The sequence below is a fragment of the Bison bison genome, unplaced genomic scaffold, assembly GCF_000754665.1.
Source record: "Bison bison bison isolate TAMUID 2011002044 unplaced genomic scaffold, Bison_UMD1.0 scf7180017864490, whole genome shotgun sequence".
In the NCBI taxonomy this organism is placed as follows: Eukaryota; Metazoa; Chordata; class Mammalia; order Artiodactyla; family Bovidae; genus Bison; species Bison bison.
This window is the reverse complement of record NW_011495049.1, coordinates 6,816,644-6,835,156: the sequence shown is the minus strand read 5'-3', so window position 1 is coordinate 6,835,156 and position 18,513 is coordinate 6,816,644. Positions and strand designations below refer to the sequence as shown.

General features: G+C 37.8%; 1 protein-coding gene across 3 annotated transcripts in view; it reads right to left on the bottom strand.

Annotated features, from left to right (window-relative positions):
• MSH3 (mutS homolog 3) overlaps nt 1–18,513 on the bottom strand; it is a 185,987-nt gene that overhangs the window by 91,374 nt on the left and 76,100 nt on the right. For all 3 annotated transcript variants that reach the window (XM_010863368.1, XM_010863367.1, XM_010863366.1), the window contains exons 13-15: nt 11,652–11,784; nt 3,606–3,793; nt 2,549–2,717 (exon numbers count right to left, since the gene is read on the bottom strand). In XM_010863368.1, the coding sequence (XP_010861670.1) occupies nt 2,549–2,717; nt 3,606–3,793; nt 11,652–11,784 (490 nt within the window). The remainder of the gene's footprint in view (nt 1–2,548; nt 2,718–3,605; nt 3,794–11,651; nt 11,785–18,513) is intronic.

The window sequence follows — 18,513 nt, the reverse complement described above, 5'->3', positions numbered from 1 at the left end:
CAGTTGAGCTATTCCAAGTCCTGAAAGATGATGCTGTGAAAGAGCTGCACTCAATATGCCAGCAAATTTGGAAAACTCAGCAGTGGCCACAGGACTGGAAAAGGTCAGTTTTCATTCCAGTCCCAAAGAAAGGCAATGCCAAAGAATGTTCAAACTACCACACAATTGCACTCATCTCACACGCTAGTAAAGTAATGCTCAAAATTCTCCAAGCCAGGCTTCAGCAATATGTGAACCGTGAACTTCTAGATATTCAAGTTGGTTTTAGAAAAGGCAGAGGAACCAGAGATCAAATTTTCAACATCCGCTGGATAATGGAAAAAGCAAGAGAGTTCCAGAAAAACATCTATTTCTGCTTTATTGACTACGCCAAAGCCTTTGACTGTGTGGATCATAATAAACTGTAGACTCTGAAAGAGATGGGAATACCAAACCACCTGACCCGTCTCTTGAGAAACCTGTATGCAGGTTAGGAAGCAACAGTTAGAACTGGACATGGAACAACAGACTGGTTCCAAATAGGAAAAGGAGTACATCAAGGCTGTATATTGTCACCCTGCTTATTTAACTTATATGCAGAGTACATCATGAGAAACGCTGGGCTGGAAGAAGCACAAGCTGGAATTAAGATAACCTCAGATATGCAGATGACACCACCCTTTTGGCAGAAAGTGAAGAACTAAAGAGCCTCTTGATGAAAGTGAAAGAGGAGAGTGAAAAAGTTGGCTTGAAGCTCAACATTCAGAAAACAAAGATCATGGCATCTGGTCCCATCACTTCATGGCAAATAGATGGGGAAACAGTGGAAACTGTGGTAGACTTTATTTTTTCAGGCTCCAAAATCACTGCAGATGGTGATTGCAGCCATGAAATTAAAAGACATTTACTCCTTGGAAGGAAAGTTATGACCAACCTAGACAGCACATTAAAAAGCAGAGACATTACTTTGTCAACAAAGGTCATCTAGTCAAGGTTATGGTTTTTCCAGTGGTCATGTATGGATGTGAGAGTTGGACTATAAAGAAAGCTGAGTACTGAAGAATTGATGCTTTTCAACTATGGTGTTGGAGAAGGCTCTTGAGAGTCCCTTGGACTGCAAGGAGATCCAACCAGTCCATTCTAAAGGAGATCAGTCCTGGGTGTTCATTGGAAGGACTGATGTTGAAGCTGAAACTCCAATACTTTGGCCACCTCATGCGAAGAGCTGACTCATTGGAAAAGACCCTGATGCTGGGAAAGACTGAGGGCAGGAGGAGAAGGGGATGATAGAGGATGAGACGGTTGGATGGCATCACCAACTCAACAGACATGAGTTTGGGTAAACTCTGGGAGTTGGTGATGGACAGGGAGGCCTGGAGTGCTGCAGTTCGTGGGGTCACAGAGTTGGACACAACTGAGTGACTGAACTTAACTGAACTGAATTATATAGTGAAACCAAGAGATAAAATTAAGGATTTGGTATTTGCCGGTTCAGGGGAGGAGTGAGAATAAATATTCACATTATGATTTCATAGAGTTCTACTCAGAATCCATTATGAAATGTGTATAATATCTTAACTTCATTTAGAAGATAGGCTGACTTAATCAATAGTATATTAATAAACATTTTAATAAAAGATTATAATTTATTATAGAGTGTCTTCTTTCAAATAATTATACAAATTAACACTCTTTTGGCTAAATAAAGCAATGCAAATATGTTTAAAACTGATCTGAAATTAAGTTTTTCCCCATTGGAAAAATACCTATTTTTTAAAATTCTGAATAAAATGTTATCCTATAGAAATTACTCACAAATTTCCCAATTTGCTATTTAAACAAGAAGAATTTTTCAAATTGCTTCAGTTGGAACCTTTATATTTTATTAAACATAAGATGTAGAGGTAGCAATACCTCAAGACTGAGAAAAGAACCAATGGATATAGCCACAATTTGAAAAGTGTACTTCTTCCTGTTTCTCATTCAGGTACTAATATCAAACTTTAAACAGAAACACACATACTAAAAAACACTTCCTACACAGCACCATAATCTTATGGAAGATTCACAAAATGTAGGTGTTTGCTATAGTTTTGTTTTTCTGGTTTTGTTTTTTTTTTAGCAGCTATACTCCTTCAAATAGAAGCCTTGTCATTTAATTACTGTATGATCCAATTAGTGTAGATGGTTCGCTTTGTATCATTTATCATCTGCAGACTGGGAGTCAAAGACTAACTTCTCTCTTCTAGAGTAAATGAATTATTTAAAGTTATTATTTACTATAGTCAAGGTTTCCTATAATATAATTTCAATAGCTAATACTAAAATACATGTAACATTAAGATCCATGATTTTACCAAGAAACTAAATAAGCAAACAAAATACTGCCATTAAAAGAAAGTTTTTATCAAAATAAGGTATTACAATATATTTCCAAAGAATAAAAGAGAAAATCTAAAAAAAAAAAAAAAAAAAAACTTTCAGCCTATCATCAGATATTTATTTATACTTTAAAAAAGCTTTTCCAATTGAGGAAAATTAATGTAAAAGAAAAGTATTTCAATATTACCTCCTGTCCTGATACAGTCACATATTGTGCAGAAGGATTTTTTAGTATTTTTCGTATTTCTTGTAAATGTGTTTGGATCTTCTTGGTAACGTCTTGAATTTCATCCTTCCTCTTTTTTATTAAAGGGAAGTCAGAAAGGTCTTTGAATAATTCAGTTTTATCCCCAGTCCTAAAAAAAATGAAAAAATGCAAATATATACTTTTAAGCATATTACTTATACTAATTATCAATTATTTTTCAGAACATAATAAAAGGGACTTCCCTGGTGTCTTCTGGCTAAGACTCCACGCTCCCAATGCAGGGGGTCCGGTGGTCGATCCCCGATCAGGGAACTAGACCCCAGAAGCTTCAACTAAAAGAGCCTGCATATGGCATAACTAAGACCTGACATGGCCAAATAAATAAAAATAAAAAAAAAAAAAACATAATGAAAGACCAAAGGGTGGGAAGTCAGGAGAACAAGATTCTAATCCCAGCTCTTCCATAAATATTTATGGGTAAGTTTCTTAATTTCTTGGAAGACATATGAAATTACCCTAACATCACTTTCATTTTGGAAGTTCATGATAGTCATGATGAAACCAAAAGATAGAATTCAACATTTGTTGTATATTCAGAAAATAAACACAAATGAAAATACTGTCAAATCTGTTTTCTTATACATAAAGTTCTTTGTGGGATAAAATGTAAAATGACGACCCCTTAAAGGATAAGTTTACTTCTACAGTTTCTACATATAAAACAGACCATCTCTGGCTATCTAGCAGATAAGCACAAGATGCCATCTGCCATCTACTTTTGGATTAATAGACTGCTACTACTTGCTCAGCCTGGACTTCATCATCTGATACCTGAAGAAATACCATATTTGTTCTGTCTGACAGAACTGACTAAACACTAAGGGTTATTTCCAGCTGTAATACAGAGCCTTTAGTATTCAATCACATTTCTAGTTTTATATGCAACTTCTACTATTAACTCTAAGGGAAGCTTAAGTATTCACATATTAAATGGTAAATACATTACTTTCACTACTAGAAAGGAAATGCTACTTACTTGGCAGCTTGTTCATTGAGTATCTTTAAGTAATGCTCCACTGGACTGAGGAGTCCAGGAATTTCTAAAATAAATGTCTGGAGCAACTCTGACTCAACATGGGAATTCACAGCAGGTATTAGTGCTTGAAATTCTGACTTCAAGTGATACAGGGTTTTGACAATCAGGAAGAACTCTTGCGTGGAACACTGAAAAGAGAAATATCTTTTACCTAAATAGCATAAGATACATGAAAATGAAATTCAGTTTGTGGTCTTTTTAAAGTTAGAATAAAAGAACATTTTAATTTATTGCATAAATGCTGCTGCTGCTGCTGCTAAGTTGCTTCAGTCGTGTCCGACTCTGTGCGACCCCACAGACGGCAGCCCACCAGGCTCCCCCATTCCTGGGATTCTCCAGGCAAGAACACTGGAGTGGGTTGCCATTTCCTTCTCCAATGCGTGAAAGTGAAAAGTGAAAGTGAAGTCGCTCAGTCGTGTCCAACTCTTCACAACCCCATGGACTGCAGCCTACCAGGCTCCTCCGTCCATGGGATTTTCCAGGCAAGAGTACTGGAGTGGGTTGCCATTGCCTTCCCTTTGCATAAATGAGTTAATTGAAATAAAGCATTGTTGATATGTCCTAAATGTTAAATCAATAGTTTAAGTACTTTATAAGGTAAAGCTATAAAGAAAATTTGAGGCAAGGATAGGAAAACCAATACTTGTTCAGTATTTTTTCATTTTAAAATATGCTGATCACATAACAAAAATACAGTAAACAATGTCACAAATAAAAAGGATAATTCTGGGAAAAATCTGCAAAATATTTAAGAGATAAAGGTCAAAATTCTTTCAAGTATAATGAGATTTTACAAATTGGAAAAGATGAATAATTCAAAGAATAGTGGCTAAATGATCTGAATAAACTCATAGAAAAAAAAAGTCCAATAAACACATAATTAACCTCACATATAATTAGGACAAGCAGATTAAAATGACAAGATAGCATTTTTCATTTGGCAGAATGTCAAAGATTTAAAACTATGATAAGAGCCAAGTCACACTGAATATGAAAAATGATACTTTTATATACTATTAGCAGAGGCATTACCTTCTTGAAAAGCAATTTGGCATATATTTATAATACAAAGTGTAATACTCTTTGACTATACAATTCCATTTTAGAGAATTTTAAAATATTTTTCACAAGTAGTAAAAAAAAATGTTTGTATCTGAATATTTATAGTAGTATTTTGGTAATAATATTAAAAAGATGAATAAAAAACAAATACCCAGAAATTGAGATATTAGGAAAAATTCATTCAGTGTACAACTATAAGACAGTTAAAAAACTAACACATCTGTAAATACTAATGTACAGATTAATACAGAATCTCATAATTTCAACATATAAGTGTATATAGTATATTTTTACACTATATACCATATATCTGTTTTACACAGTAAAATTTCATTTGTGATTCTTTAAATTATGTTATTCTACAGAAGTTCGAGTATAATTTAACTTTCTCTAGTTATCTCTGGATAGTGGATATGCCAAAGGGTGGTAAAGGGAGACTTTTTACTCTTTATTTTATACTCCTGCTCATTGGAAAAGATCCTGATGCTCAGAGGGATTGGGGGCAGGAGGAGAAGGGGACGACAGATGATGAGATGGCTGGATGGCATCACCAACTCGATGGACATGAGTTTGGGTGAACTTCGGGAGTTGGTGATGGACAGGGAGGCCTGGCGTGCTGCGATTCATGGGGTCACAAAGAGTCAGACACCACTGAGGGACTGAACTGACTTAACTGATACTGTTGTAATTTTGTAACATGAATGTGAATAATTTATACTTTTGGAGTTTTGGATTAAAAAAGTGGGCTAAACAAGTGCATCTAATTTCACTCTGTCTTGAAGCTATAGTCCAAGATTGTTTTAAAAGACATGAAACTTCAAGAATAATTAGGAGAAAAAACAAAAGCAATAATCTCTTAGAAGCTACAAAGTAAACAGACTAACGGTAATTTGACATAGAAGACTCTAGGTACCTGAATCTTAAGCTTGCCATGAGGAAAACTAGGACTCAACTTTAGTTACACCCAGAATCCTAAGACTCAGGAATTGGGGGCACAAGTTATCTTTGAAAATGGAAGCTGGGGATTTGGGAGTGGAGAAAACAATTGGCTGAAAGTGACATACACAGCAATTAAATCCCTCAACCCCCTATTCCTCTTCATGTCACTAAAGGGCCACCATTCTCCTACCCTACAAAGACTGTAGTGGACACCTGAACAACTGAATCACCTTTCTGTACAGCAGAAATTAACACAACATTGTAAATCAACTATACTTCAATAAAAAATAATATTTTTAAATAATAATTCAGAAAAATTTCCTAGAACTTGGTTGCCAGATTGAAAAGCTCCAATACAAATGAATTAAAACACAACCGAATCACAGCTGATCATCATGAAATTTTAAAACACTGGAGACAAAAGACACAATCTTCCATTTCTAGAAGGAGAGAAAAAACCACCACCACAACAAAAAAATGTCACACAAAGAATTGGGAACCGGTATGACTTCAGACTGTTTAAAAATAATAGTAGAAGCTGTTGAAAAAGACAGCACAAAATTCTAAAGGAAAATAATTTACTACCTAGAATTTTACACTCAACCAAACTACCAATCAAATGTGAGAGCAAAACAAAGACATTTCCAGACATCAATGTTTCAAAACTTACTCCTAATACCCTTTCTCAGGATGCCTCCAGAGAATGTACCCCACCAAAATGGAGGAATAAACCAAGAGGAAGTCATGAAGTACAGAAAACAGAAGATTCAATTCAAGGAAATAAAGGGAATCTAAAAAGATAGCTATTCAACAGGTATAGCAGGCAACAAGTCCAGGTTGGATCAGGTAGGAAGGCTCAAGAACATGAAATGAACAGCATATTTGATGAAAATGAATACCTTGAGATGAGGGGACAATGTAAGTTTAAGTTAATGGTAAGTACACACCGTAAATAGTATATATGTGTGTGTATATATATATAACGCCTGAATGTTAAGACATATTTAGAAAGATAATTACTTATAAGAAATAAAGAAAACTGTACAAAAAAAAAAAAAATAGAAACTAGGTTCAACTGAACAAATGGTGAGTTCAGAATGTATCATAAAGCACCTCATCTCCAGAAAGGCCATGGCTCACTGGGAAAGATACATACAGGAAACTGCACTGTTTGTATAAATATGGAGCCTGGAAATAATTTATAGCCTAGAATTGAACTCAAGTCACTTAATGGTATATTCTAATAAAAGTAAAGGGCCAAAAATAAACATTTTCAATAGAATTTCTGAATAATAATCTCATAATTATTGCAATTTGATAAGCAAAAAAGAAAAAAAAAAGGAATTGGTTGTTCATGCTTAGATATGATATCAAATTTAAGTGAGCAAGAGAAATAAGGTGAAAGCCAGAAGTGCTTGCAACCAAGTCCTAAGTGCCCAGGGCAGGCTGCTCTCAAATTTCTTAAGCAAAATGACTCAATGGAGTCACAAGAAAGCTGAGAATAAGGGTAAAACAGTTGCTCTTGAAGTCACTCATGTTCAACCCCATTTCTGGCAGCAAGCTTCTCTGTGGAAGTGCTTGAGAATACATGCGCAAGTGCAGAGGCAGATCATCACAGGACTGGAAGAACCCCAACCTAAGCTCCACACTGAAAACATGGAGTTGGGCTTCTAGCAGTCTAGCTAAGAAATTAACTATAAAACCTACAAAGTCTGGAAACCCTCTCCTTTCAACATTTACTAAGTGCTACATCCTTAGCAGCTATGTATCATTTTCTTACAAAAGTTATTATAGTTATTGAACAGTTAATGTGAACTCCTATCACTAGCACTATTTTCTAAGATTTAAATTTGAAGTCTTACTATCAAAAGAAATGTTTATTTCAGAGTCGGCCCACTTGGTATCCTCTATTATTATCATCATAAAAATACCTATTTGTGCCTATTCCACGGCACTTTCCACACAGCCAGATGGCCTAAGCCTACCACTTCCACAATATTCAAGCAGTGTTCCTTAACATTTTCTGAATTTCACAAAATTGGCACAATCTGTACCCAGGATATCACTCACCATTTGGTGCATATAGCAGAAGCTTATTTAGAGTAATCTAATGATAAAGAATAGACATGTGTTTTATGGTATGTTCCAAGAGCCAGCTAACTAATCTATAAAAATGTGGTTTAAAGCATTCAGACTTCCTAAAGTTGGTCTATACCAAATCATTTCTAATCTTCCCTTTTCAAATCAATCCTTAGGCATATTCTTGTACAAACACTAAAACAGCAATAAAGGAACAACTTCTGAGTGAGTCACAAGTTTCATCAGTATAAGCTGAAAGTCTAAAAAGTCATTCCTGTTCTGCATATTGGTTACTTTTAAAAGAAATTAGATTGTATTCTGTATGATCTCACTTGGATGTGGAATCTAAAAAGCCAAACAAAAAACCTGAATTAACAGATACAGAGCACATGTTAGGGGTTGTGGAACATGGTTATGTAGGCAAAATGGGTGAAGACGGTCAAAAAGTACAAACTTGCAGTTGTGAACTGCATAAGTCCTGGGGATGTAACGGCATGGCAACCACAGTTACTAATACTGAATTGTGTATATTTGAAAGTTGCTGAAGAGGGGATCTTAGGAGCTCTCTTTCATCAAGAGACAAAAAAGCTTTGCAACTTTACATAGTAAAGGATGCTAACTAGAGACTTATTGTGGTGATCATATATATTGAATCCTTATGTTATATACCTGAAACTAAAATAAAGTTGGGTATCAATTATACCTCAGTTAAAAAAATTAGATTCTGACATTTACCAGAGTTTTAAACTTTTATAAGTACACAAACTTTATGCAAATATGCAAATAATAAAGTACAGTTTAAAGAGAAGCAGGAAGGCGTAATAGAAATCACCACAGTAATAAATGATGATGCCATCTTAATGCCACGGATACTATGATTCAGCTCTTTTGATTAGCCATTGATAATTTTTCAGCTTTGTTCCTATCTTCTTTTGAGAAAAACAAAAATCTCTAACATCTGTCAGTGAATCCTTTTTAGTAGTGAAGGCAATGTGTTTAGAGATCTGCTGCTTAATGAAGGGTAACAAGCATGGATTATCAGCCACTGGGTCAAGGTCAAAAACAAAATAACAGATGGTATGTCATCCATTCTGTAACCTCAAAAATGGCAACCGTAATACTTCCTACTACCGGAACAGCCTCTACTCTTGCCAACAAAACAGAAACTCAGCAACTTCCCTGGCCAGTCCAGCGGTTAAGATTTCACCTTCCAAGGCGGGGGGTATGGGCTGGATCTCTGGTTGGGGAGCTAAGATCTCACATGCCTCATGGCCACAAAACCAAAAGATAAAATAAAAACAGTATTGTAACAAATTTAGTAAAGACTTTAAACATAGTACACATCAAAAAAAATAATCTTGGGCTTCCCTGATGGCTCAGTCGTGAGGGGTTCTTCTGTCAATGCGAGAGACACAGGTTCAATCCCTAATCCAAAAAGATCCCACATGCTGCAGAGTAGCTAAGCCCATGCACCACAATTATCGAGCCTGTGCTCTAGAGCCCAGGAGCCACAACTACGGAAGCCCACGCACCCTGCTCTGCAACGAGAAGCCACTACAATGAGAAGCCCGAGCACTGAAGCTAGACAGTAGCCCCTACTTGCGGCAACTAGAGAAAAGCCTATGCTGCAGCGAACACCCAGCACGTTCCAAAATAAAAATAAGTAAATAAATATTTTTTAAAAAGTCTTGGGGGAAAAAAAAAAAACTCGAACACAGCGCATCAAGCAATGAAACAATAGATGCCAACCCCATAACCAAGGCCTACATTTTTTCCCTAGGGATCAGTATTTCCCAATTTTGACTTTTTCTTTCTTTTCAAATTTAGCTGAAGCATATGGAACAGTTACGTAAGTCCTCCTGGACACTGCAAGTATTTTCAGAGGCAGCAGTTATTATTCCAGTTAAACACTGTAAAGGAAAAAGCCTTAAAAAGGTAAAGACTAATAGAAAATTGGTGACAACTAAGGTTTTTCCAGTAGTCATGTACGGATGTGAGAGCTGGACTATAAAGAAAGCTGAGCACTGAAGAACTGGTGCTTTTGAACTGTGGTGCTGGAGAAGACTCTTGAGAGTCCCTTGGACTGCAAAGAGATGCAACCAGTCCATCCTAAAGGAGATCAGTCCTGAACATTCATTGGAAGGACTGATGCTGAAGCTGAAACTCCAATACTTTGGCCACCTGATGTGAAGAACCGACTCATTTGAAAAGATCCTGATGCTGGGAAAGATTGAAGGCAGGAGGAGAAGGGGACCACAGAGGATGAGAAGGTTGGATGGCATCACCAACTCTATAGACAAGAGTTTCAGTAAGCTCCGGGAGTTGGTGATGGACAGGGAAGCCTGGCGTGCTGCAGTCCATGGGGTCGCAAAGAGTCAGACACAACTGAGTGACTGAACTGAACTAAAAGTTTGGGCACATAAAAGCTATTCTAAAAAAATTATTAAATTGGCAAGGATTTACATTTGGGCAAAAAATAAAAGTTGCTTACATAGGGACAGCCAGGAAAAAAAGATTTAATAGTATTCAAAACTGCTGCTACATCAAAAATGGTAGTGTCCAAAAATGTAAGCCACTAAAACCCAGTCAAGGACCCTGGTTTAAATATGAATTCTGTCACTTATGAGCAAGTTATTAACCCTCTTCTTAGCATCATTTTAGCCAAGGTAATGCAAGCTGTCATAGCATTATATAAAGACAGAAATATACATAATTTCCCACCAGTAAGAAAGTAATAAACCTTCTCAACCTCACAAAGTTTTTTTTTTACAACAGAGTCTAACATATGTGAATGACTTCTGTAGTAGGTAAGACACTATAAAAAGTTTATTAACAATTACAAATATCACCAACTGATAATTTTTTAATTTTAGGCATATTTTGAAGATAAATTATTTATCTAACAACTCTCACTTGTTACTGTTATACGATTTAAACTGGAAACCTTGCTGCTGCTGCTAAGTCACTTCAGTCGTGTCCGACTCTGTGCGACCCTGTAGACGGCAGCCCACTAGGCTCCTCTGTCCCTGGGATTCTCCAGGCAAGAATACTGAAATGGGTTGCCATTTCCTTCTCCAATGCATGAAAGTGAAAAGTCAAAGTGAAGTCGCTCAGTCATGCTCGACTCTTAGCGACCCCATGGACTGGAGCCTACCAGGTTCCTCCTTCCATATGGGATTTTCCAGGCAAGAGTACTGGAGTGGGGTGCCATTGCCTTCTCCAAAACTGGAAAGCTTAGGTGATGAAAATCAAAATAATGTGTTTTACTTAGCTTCAATATCCAAACTTGTCTGCATATTAATAATACCACAAATATTTTACAAACAGATTTTTCCTTTGGGTAAGTCAAATAAGAAGTTGTTGTGAGGTCAAAAGAAATAAGGCATCTCTTCTTCAAGTAGCTAGTCTAAGTAAACTTCCTACTTTGATGATGGTCCATACTTTGAGGATGAAACAGGAGAATATCCTGTATTAGAACAGCCTCTATGTGTTGCTGTAGTTAACAGAAGTGGGCAAACAATGCAAAAATTGGAATAACCTCAGTTTGTGCAATTAAAATCTCTAAGGATTCTCTTATGTTATCTGTAAGATTTTACAAAATAAAATAACAATAAAGCTCTGTGATGTTTCCTATTAATATCTGGTATCCCCTGGTGGCTCAGAGGGTAAAGCATCTGCCTGCAATGAGGGAGGCCTGGATTTGATCCCTGGGTCACAAAGATCCCCTGGAGAAGGAAACGGCAACCCACTCCAGTACTCGTGCCTGGAAAATTCCATGGATGGAGGAGCCTGGTAGGCTACAGTCCATGGGATCACAAAAAGTCAGATGCAACTGAGCAACTTCACTCGATCCTCAAGCTGAAGAAAATTAACAATTTTAAAAGACGTGATTTCTATCACACTTACTTTTTTGTGATAAATGCTACAGAGTCCTCTCTCTATGTCAGGCAATTTACGTAGATGATTTTCTATCTGACCAAACACACTGGATTCTGAATGGAGAACTTCAGATACAGCATCAAGTCGAGCATTTATTTCCCTGTGGGAACAGAGAAATGGCAATTATCAGATAAGTTAGGAACTCAGAATGTAGGCATTTCCCACTCTAATGCCCAGTACTGTGACAGCAGCCACTTAGAAAAGCACAAAGGAGATTTCATCCGTACCTGCAGCCCTTCTCTGTCCCTTATCACTGGAATCAAAGACCAGGTACCACACTAGGAACATCATTAAACAGATGGGACAAAGATGGGCTCTGTAAGTTTTCCTTCCTCCAGAATAAGCACACAGACTACACTTCCCAGCCTCCCCTGCAGTGAGGTATAGCCATGTACCCAAGTTCTAGCCAATGAAATACATGTAGGAAGGATTACATCACTTCTAGTCATGGCCCATAAAACCTCCTGCAGTATTTCACATTCACTCTCTCCCCCTTTGCCAACTAGATGTTGAGCCCAGGGCTAGTCTGTGAGCCACCTCACCTGTTGACTCACAGCGTGAGTCTGTGAGTAAAGCAGAAAACCTTCCACCCCACATCTGCTATCAAATGAACTTTTCATTAACAAAAAATAACCATTTCTTTTGTATTTAAACCAATGAGATGGAGAATTTGCTACTACTGTTTTTATTACCTGGCTAATATAATGGATCTATAGTGAGCAACTGGATTTTCTACTCTGATTGAAGTAGAGTAGTAGATGTACTAGAGTAGTACTAGTACATCTAGTAGATGTACTAGAGTAGATGTACTAGAGTAGTAGATGAAGTAGATGACTAACTGACCATCTCAGTCAAAAAACACTTCATTCAGCCAACCAGCTGCTTTGGGAGACATCTCAATGGTGGTAGCTGAACTGATCATATGCTTGATTGAAAGAGGTCTTAGGCACACTGAGCCTGGGCAGAGATTGGAAGCAGTAATAGAAAGGGCAGAGGATAAAACATTAGGACCTCAGGAAACTACATTCAGTATCAGGTGATAAATTACATAGCAGAAAAGAATATGAAAAGAATGTGTGAGTGTGTGTGTGCGCATATATATATATATATATAAAACTGAATCACCATACTGTACAGCAATAATTAACCCTATATTGTAATTCAACTACAATAAAAAATTAAAAAAAAACAAACATCAGGAGACATGGGAGGCCAGGATTGCAGCATTTTATCAATGGCTACACCTTAAGTGATGGGTCACTTGGAAAGAAATGGTGAGACTGTCAGCTCAACATGGAAACCTGACTAATGTGCCCCAAATGAGATAAAACCCATCCAGCACCTATACATGTCAAAGGCCTATACTAGGTATAATGGCCATATGTGAAAAAACTGAAATAAGTAAACATATCTAGTAGAAAATGGGCCTTCAGCAAAAGTTCTTTTCGATAAATGAATGAATGACAACAAGCAAGCAAATGAAAAAAAGAACTGACATTTGGGGGGGAATGGGGACATCAGCTACTGAATGCACTCTATCAAAATTCTTTTGCTATCACACACACTGATGTAAAGGGCAGCCTGACATCAGAATCCTGCCTAGATGACTATTAAACTGTTTTACAATTAATTGAGAGTTTTTATCTTTCTTATCCCTATAACTAGGGTTCCCAAGTGGCTCAGTGGGTAAAGAATCCACCTGCAATGCAGAAGACACAGGAGATATGGGTTTGATTCCTGGGTCAGGAAGATCCCCTGGAGGAGGAAATGGCAACCCACTCCAATATTCTTGCCTGGAGAATCCCATGGACAGAGGAGCCTGACAGCCTCACAGTCCTTAGGATTGCAAAAGAGTCAGACACGACTGAAGTGACTCAACACAACACCATATCCCTATAACTATGCTGTGAAGTCAAGCTTGTTCACAAAGCAGAGGCTAACTTCAGGTATCATTTTTTGTTCCACTTTTCTCTAGCTCATCCTCTGCTGCATAGAACAGGCATTTGATATCATGTGAAAAAGTAGAACAAGCCAGAATCTTGCAGACACACAGGCTGATTCTTCCATTCTCAATGCTGTGGCCTCTTAAATCTCCAGTTTTTTCCATTCTATTGCCTCTACACTAGTCTAAGGTAATAGACTTCTCACAAAGAGAAGTGTTCTACCAAAACAGCCTCCGAACTTTTCTCCTTATGTCCACCTCTGTCCCTTTTCCCAATCCATTCTCCACAGCACAGCCTGAGCAGTCTTCCTAGAACCCAAACCTGTTCATGCCTTACTTCTGCCTTAAGCTCATCAATGACTTGCCATTAATCTTAGATTCAAATCCAGGATCCTTAAATGCCCTGCTTACCTCACAAGTCTCGTCTTAGATCACCTGTTACTCTCTTCCTCTCACTCTAAGTTTCAGTCGGACTGAACTTCTTCCAACATCTTGGTCACTCCAAGTTCTCTGACATTACGGCTTTCTCACCTGCTCCTCACTCTGCCTTGAAGACTGGTTTCCCTTTTCCTCCTGCCTACCACCTTCCACTTTGTTTGGCAAACTCCTTCTCATTCTTCCTCTGAAAGGGCTTTCTAGACTCACTAGAACTAGATTTCATCCTTTCCCATCCTTTTCCATACAACTCTGTTTTCTTTTTATAGTGAAACTTACAACCGTATTTACTTCTCCACTGTCTTCACTGCTCAACAGTAAGCTCAGTGAGTGTGAGAGTGTGTTTGTGATCAGTCATATCCTACTCTTTGCGACCCCATCGACTTGTAGCCTACCAAGCACCTCTACTCATGGGATTTTTCCAGGCAAGAATACTGGAGTGGGTTGCCATTTCCCCCTCCAAGGGATCTTCCCGACCTAGGGATTGAACTCACATCTCCTGAGTCTCCTACATTGGCAGACAGATTCTTCACCACTGAGCCACCTGGGAAGTCCTAAGCTCTGTGAGAATGGGGATCATTTCTCCAATAGCACAACTGATCATGATACATGCTCAATAAGTAGCTGCTGAAATCAACTGAATTTCGAAGACTACATATAAAATAAACCAAGATGAGGTGAAAAAATTAAATTAAGATTGTTAGGGTAAAACATTGATTTATTTTATCACAACGTTTACCCCAAAATGCTATACAAATATAAAGTTTTATTTTAATAGCTCACTCCTGCACAAATGAAAGAAGACACCAATTGAAATAGACTAAGTTGATGCTGCAGATGGTATGAGGACAGATAAAATAATGCCATCTGTGAATGTATAAGACAGCCAGATAGCTCCTCTTTCAAAAATTATAAAGGTTGTCTGAGATACGGAAAGATAAAAGCAAAAGACTTAAATCATATTTATGAAGTCTTCCAAAAGCCTTTTTCAAAAAATATTTTCTTGGAAAATATACAGGTAGTGGCTTTTATTTTAGCATTGTGACAGCAAAGACAAAACCTTGTTCTGAATCATTTTCACATTAACCCAGGCTTCACTTGTTAGGGAGGTTAACAGCTCGGAGGTAAAGAGCTTGAGCGAAGAAGAGAAATAACCTCAGTTCAAATCCAGGTTCTTTCATTTACCAGTTATTTAGACTTGCCCTAGCTTCTCCATCTATAAAATGGGAATAATAATGGTCCCTAACTCATATAGAATTGTTATAAGAATTCAATGAAATAATACATATTAAGCACTTAGCAGACTGCCTGACACACAATAGCTACTCAATACTTGTTGGCTGTTACCCCACTATTATTACAGACACCTTTGGTGGTGGTGTAGTCACTCAGTCTTGTCCTACTCTTTGCAACCCTATGGACTGTAGCCTGCCAGGGTCCTCTGTCCATGGGATTTTCCAGGCAAGAATACTGGAGCAGGTAGCCATTTCCTTCTCTAGGGGAACTTCCCAACCCAGGGATTGAACTCTGGTCTCCTCTACTGCAGGTAGTCTCCTGCATTGCAGGCAGATTTCTTTAGCAAATGAGCCACCAGGGAAGCCACAGACACCTTTATTTGGTTATGAAATTTGTTTGGTAGGTACCACAAAGAACAGCACAGGGGAGGGAGAAACAACACCCAAAACCTAAGCTGGGATATAACTATGTTTAGACAAGCCTCTAGGCATAGATATACAAAATGGTATTTTGTGCAAAGTGAACAAGAAAGGATTACACAAGAAAGGCCAGTCCTAGCATCTTAAGTGCTAAATCTGACTGGCAGTAGTGACCTGAAGTACTGTGCTGAGACCTGATAGGAGGTACATTGAGAAACAATGCCATAAACGTCTACCCCAGTCAGGGAGAACTGGAGAGGGTGTGAGGCAGTATTTATCGTGAATTTCTCATCACTGGGGCAGCCATACTTCCACTTTTAACTCCAATAAGCAGATCAGAAGGCAAATCAGTAAAAATGACCTCCAATCAGGTTTTTTGGTGTATCTCAGAACTGTTCTCTAATTGGCGGGTATAAGACTTTCTAAATAACTGTAATAAAATAATTGGTCAGACCACCAGAATAGAAAACAATTATTTTGGTGCAATGAGTGTGCTCAATCGCTCAGTCATGTGACTCTCTGCAACCCTTTGGACTGTATAGCCCAACAGGCTCCTCTGACCATGGGATTTTTCAGGCAAGAATACTGAAATGGGTTGCCATTTCCTCCTGTAGGGAATCTTCCTGACACAGGGATCAAACGTGTGTCTCCTGCATTGCAAGGTGGATTCTTTATTGCTGAGGTATCAGGGAACCAGTCAGTGAGAGAGATCAACAAAATAGGAAATAGCACTGCCAATTAAATGATGATAAATATATTATTCTTCCAAGATGTCCTATGGTACTCTACAATTGATCATATGACAGGATACATTCTAAACAAATGAAAAAGAGAACACCTGGATCATTCATTTCATTCCATATGACAAAAAAAAATAATGAATCTAAGGTCCTGAAGATGACAGAGATTCTCCTTTATCACCAAAGATCCAACAAGTAAATGTGGGTGTCACTAGAGTCCTTCACATTTGAAAACCAATGGAGTGATGACGTTAGTATCTGCTGTGTGGGGCTGTCACTGAAACACAGTGTATCACCTACAGCCACTGCCACAGTAAGGACAAGTGATCAGTCTGTACCTACTGGTTGCTATTTGTGGAAGATGCCTCTATTATTCTAATATAAGTTTATTTGGAGGGAAAGAGATAAACTACTGGGGAAAAGTTGGGGGTGTTTTGGTAGTTTGTTCTGATTTTTTACTGAAAGGTTAGCTCTAAAAGATAATATAAAATGAATAAATTAAATTCAGACATTAACACATTGGTCATACAATATGGCTAAATCAACTACCTAAACAGCTTTCTGGTAGAAAGAAACATGAATCATAGGCCTTCTCCTAGGGCCTAACCATCATTACTTGAATCTACCTAGCTTTGCCGTTCACATACACTATTCACTTATTCACTCAATGAACAATTACTGAGTGTTTATAAAGCACTGCATAAATAGAAGAAGTAGGGACTTCCCTGGTGGTCCAGGGGCTAATACTCGGCACTCCAAACACAGGGGGCCTAGGTTTGATCCTTGGATAGGGAACTAGATCCCACATGCTGCAACTAAAGACCCCACACGCTGCAACAAAGACTGAAGACCCACATGCCCTAAGACCCAGCACAGTCAAATTAAAAAAAAAAAAAGAAGAAGAAGAAGATGGAGAGTGAAAGTGTAACAGTAGGAGCTAGAAAACAGAACAGGAACTTGGTCACGGGAATAATGCAGGCCACACAGGAGCTCTGACTTAGTCCTGAGAGCAAGGGGAGTCAACGGCTAATTTTGACAAGGACACAAGGACAGTAGCAGGAAGACTGCTTAGAAGGAAGCTTCAGGAATCCAGGGGAGTGGCACTGATGATCTAAACCCAAGTAGAGGATATACCAGTGCAAAGAGCACATAGTTTAAAAACATATTATAGAGGTAAAGTAAACAGGAATTGTGATGGATTATACAGGGAGGGGGAGAGGAGAAAAGGAGGAATAACTTCTTTCTGAGAGGTAATGAGAGGTAGTAAGATGCCATCTGCAAACATCATGCTCAAAACCTTACAGACCATAAAAGAAAGGGTTTATTTACGAAATTACATTGTAAAAAGCTATTCTGAATATTTACTTAGTTGCAAACTGTAAATCACCCAATCAGTTTTTAAGGATTTTTATTACTCATATTCAAAAGAGGCATCATTTTACCAAGAGACAATTTACCCCTTTCAGAATATTAGACAAAACAATTTCCTGACAGCTGCCTTCCATTATTGGTTCAGGCCACAAACCTAAGCCATTGAAAAGAGCATGAAAGGTGATTTCTGTTTTTGACAATAATGGGAATGGGTACTTCCAGACCATCCCTCCCATTGGGGACAATTTAAAAAGCCAAACAAAACATAAAAACATGTTGTCACAAGTATCAAAGGACTAACAAAATGCTAAGAAAAAACTATCAAAATGAAAACAAGAACCCAAATAAATAATCCAGCAGTCAACACTACTTTTGCACTAAAAAGATATGCCAGAAGAATCTTCTGCAAAAATGAGCTGGCCTCATAGTAAGGGTAAATTTGTAGTCTAGGTTAGTATCATTTGGATGAACTGAAACATGTCAAAACTGAACTTAAATTAAGACAGTCCCAGACTGGTAATACCACCAGTATTGTGGTAATACCACAAGAATCTGGCAAAAGCAAACAAAAATATTCTTTAGGAGAAGGTACCTTCACATTAGTACTCGTATTATTTATTTAATTGAAGTACAGTTGACATCAACTATATTGTGTTAGTTTCAGAGGTAAAGTGATTCAAGTTTTT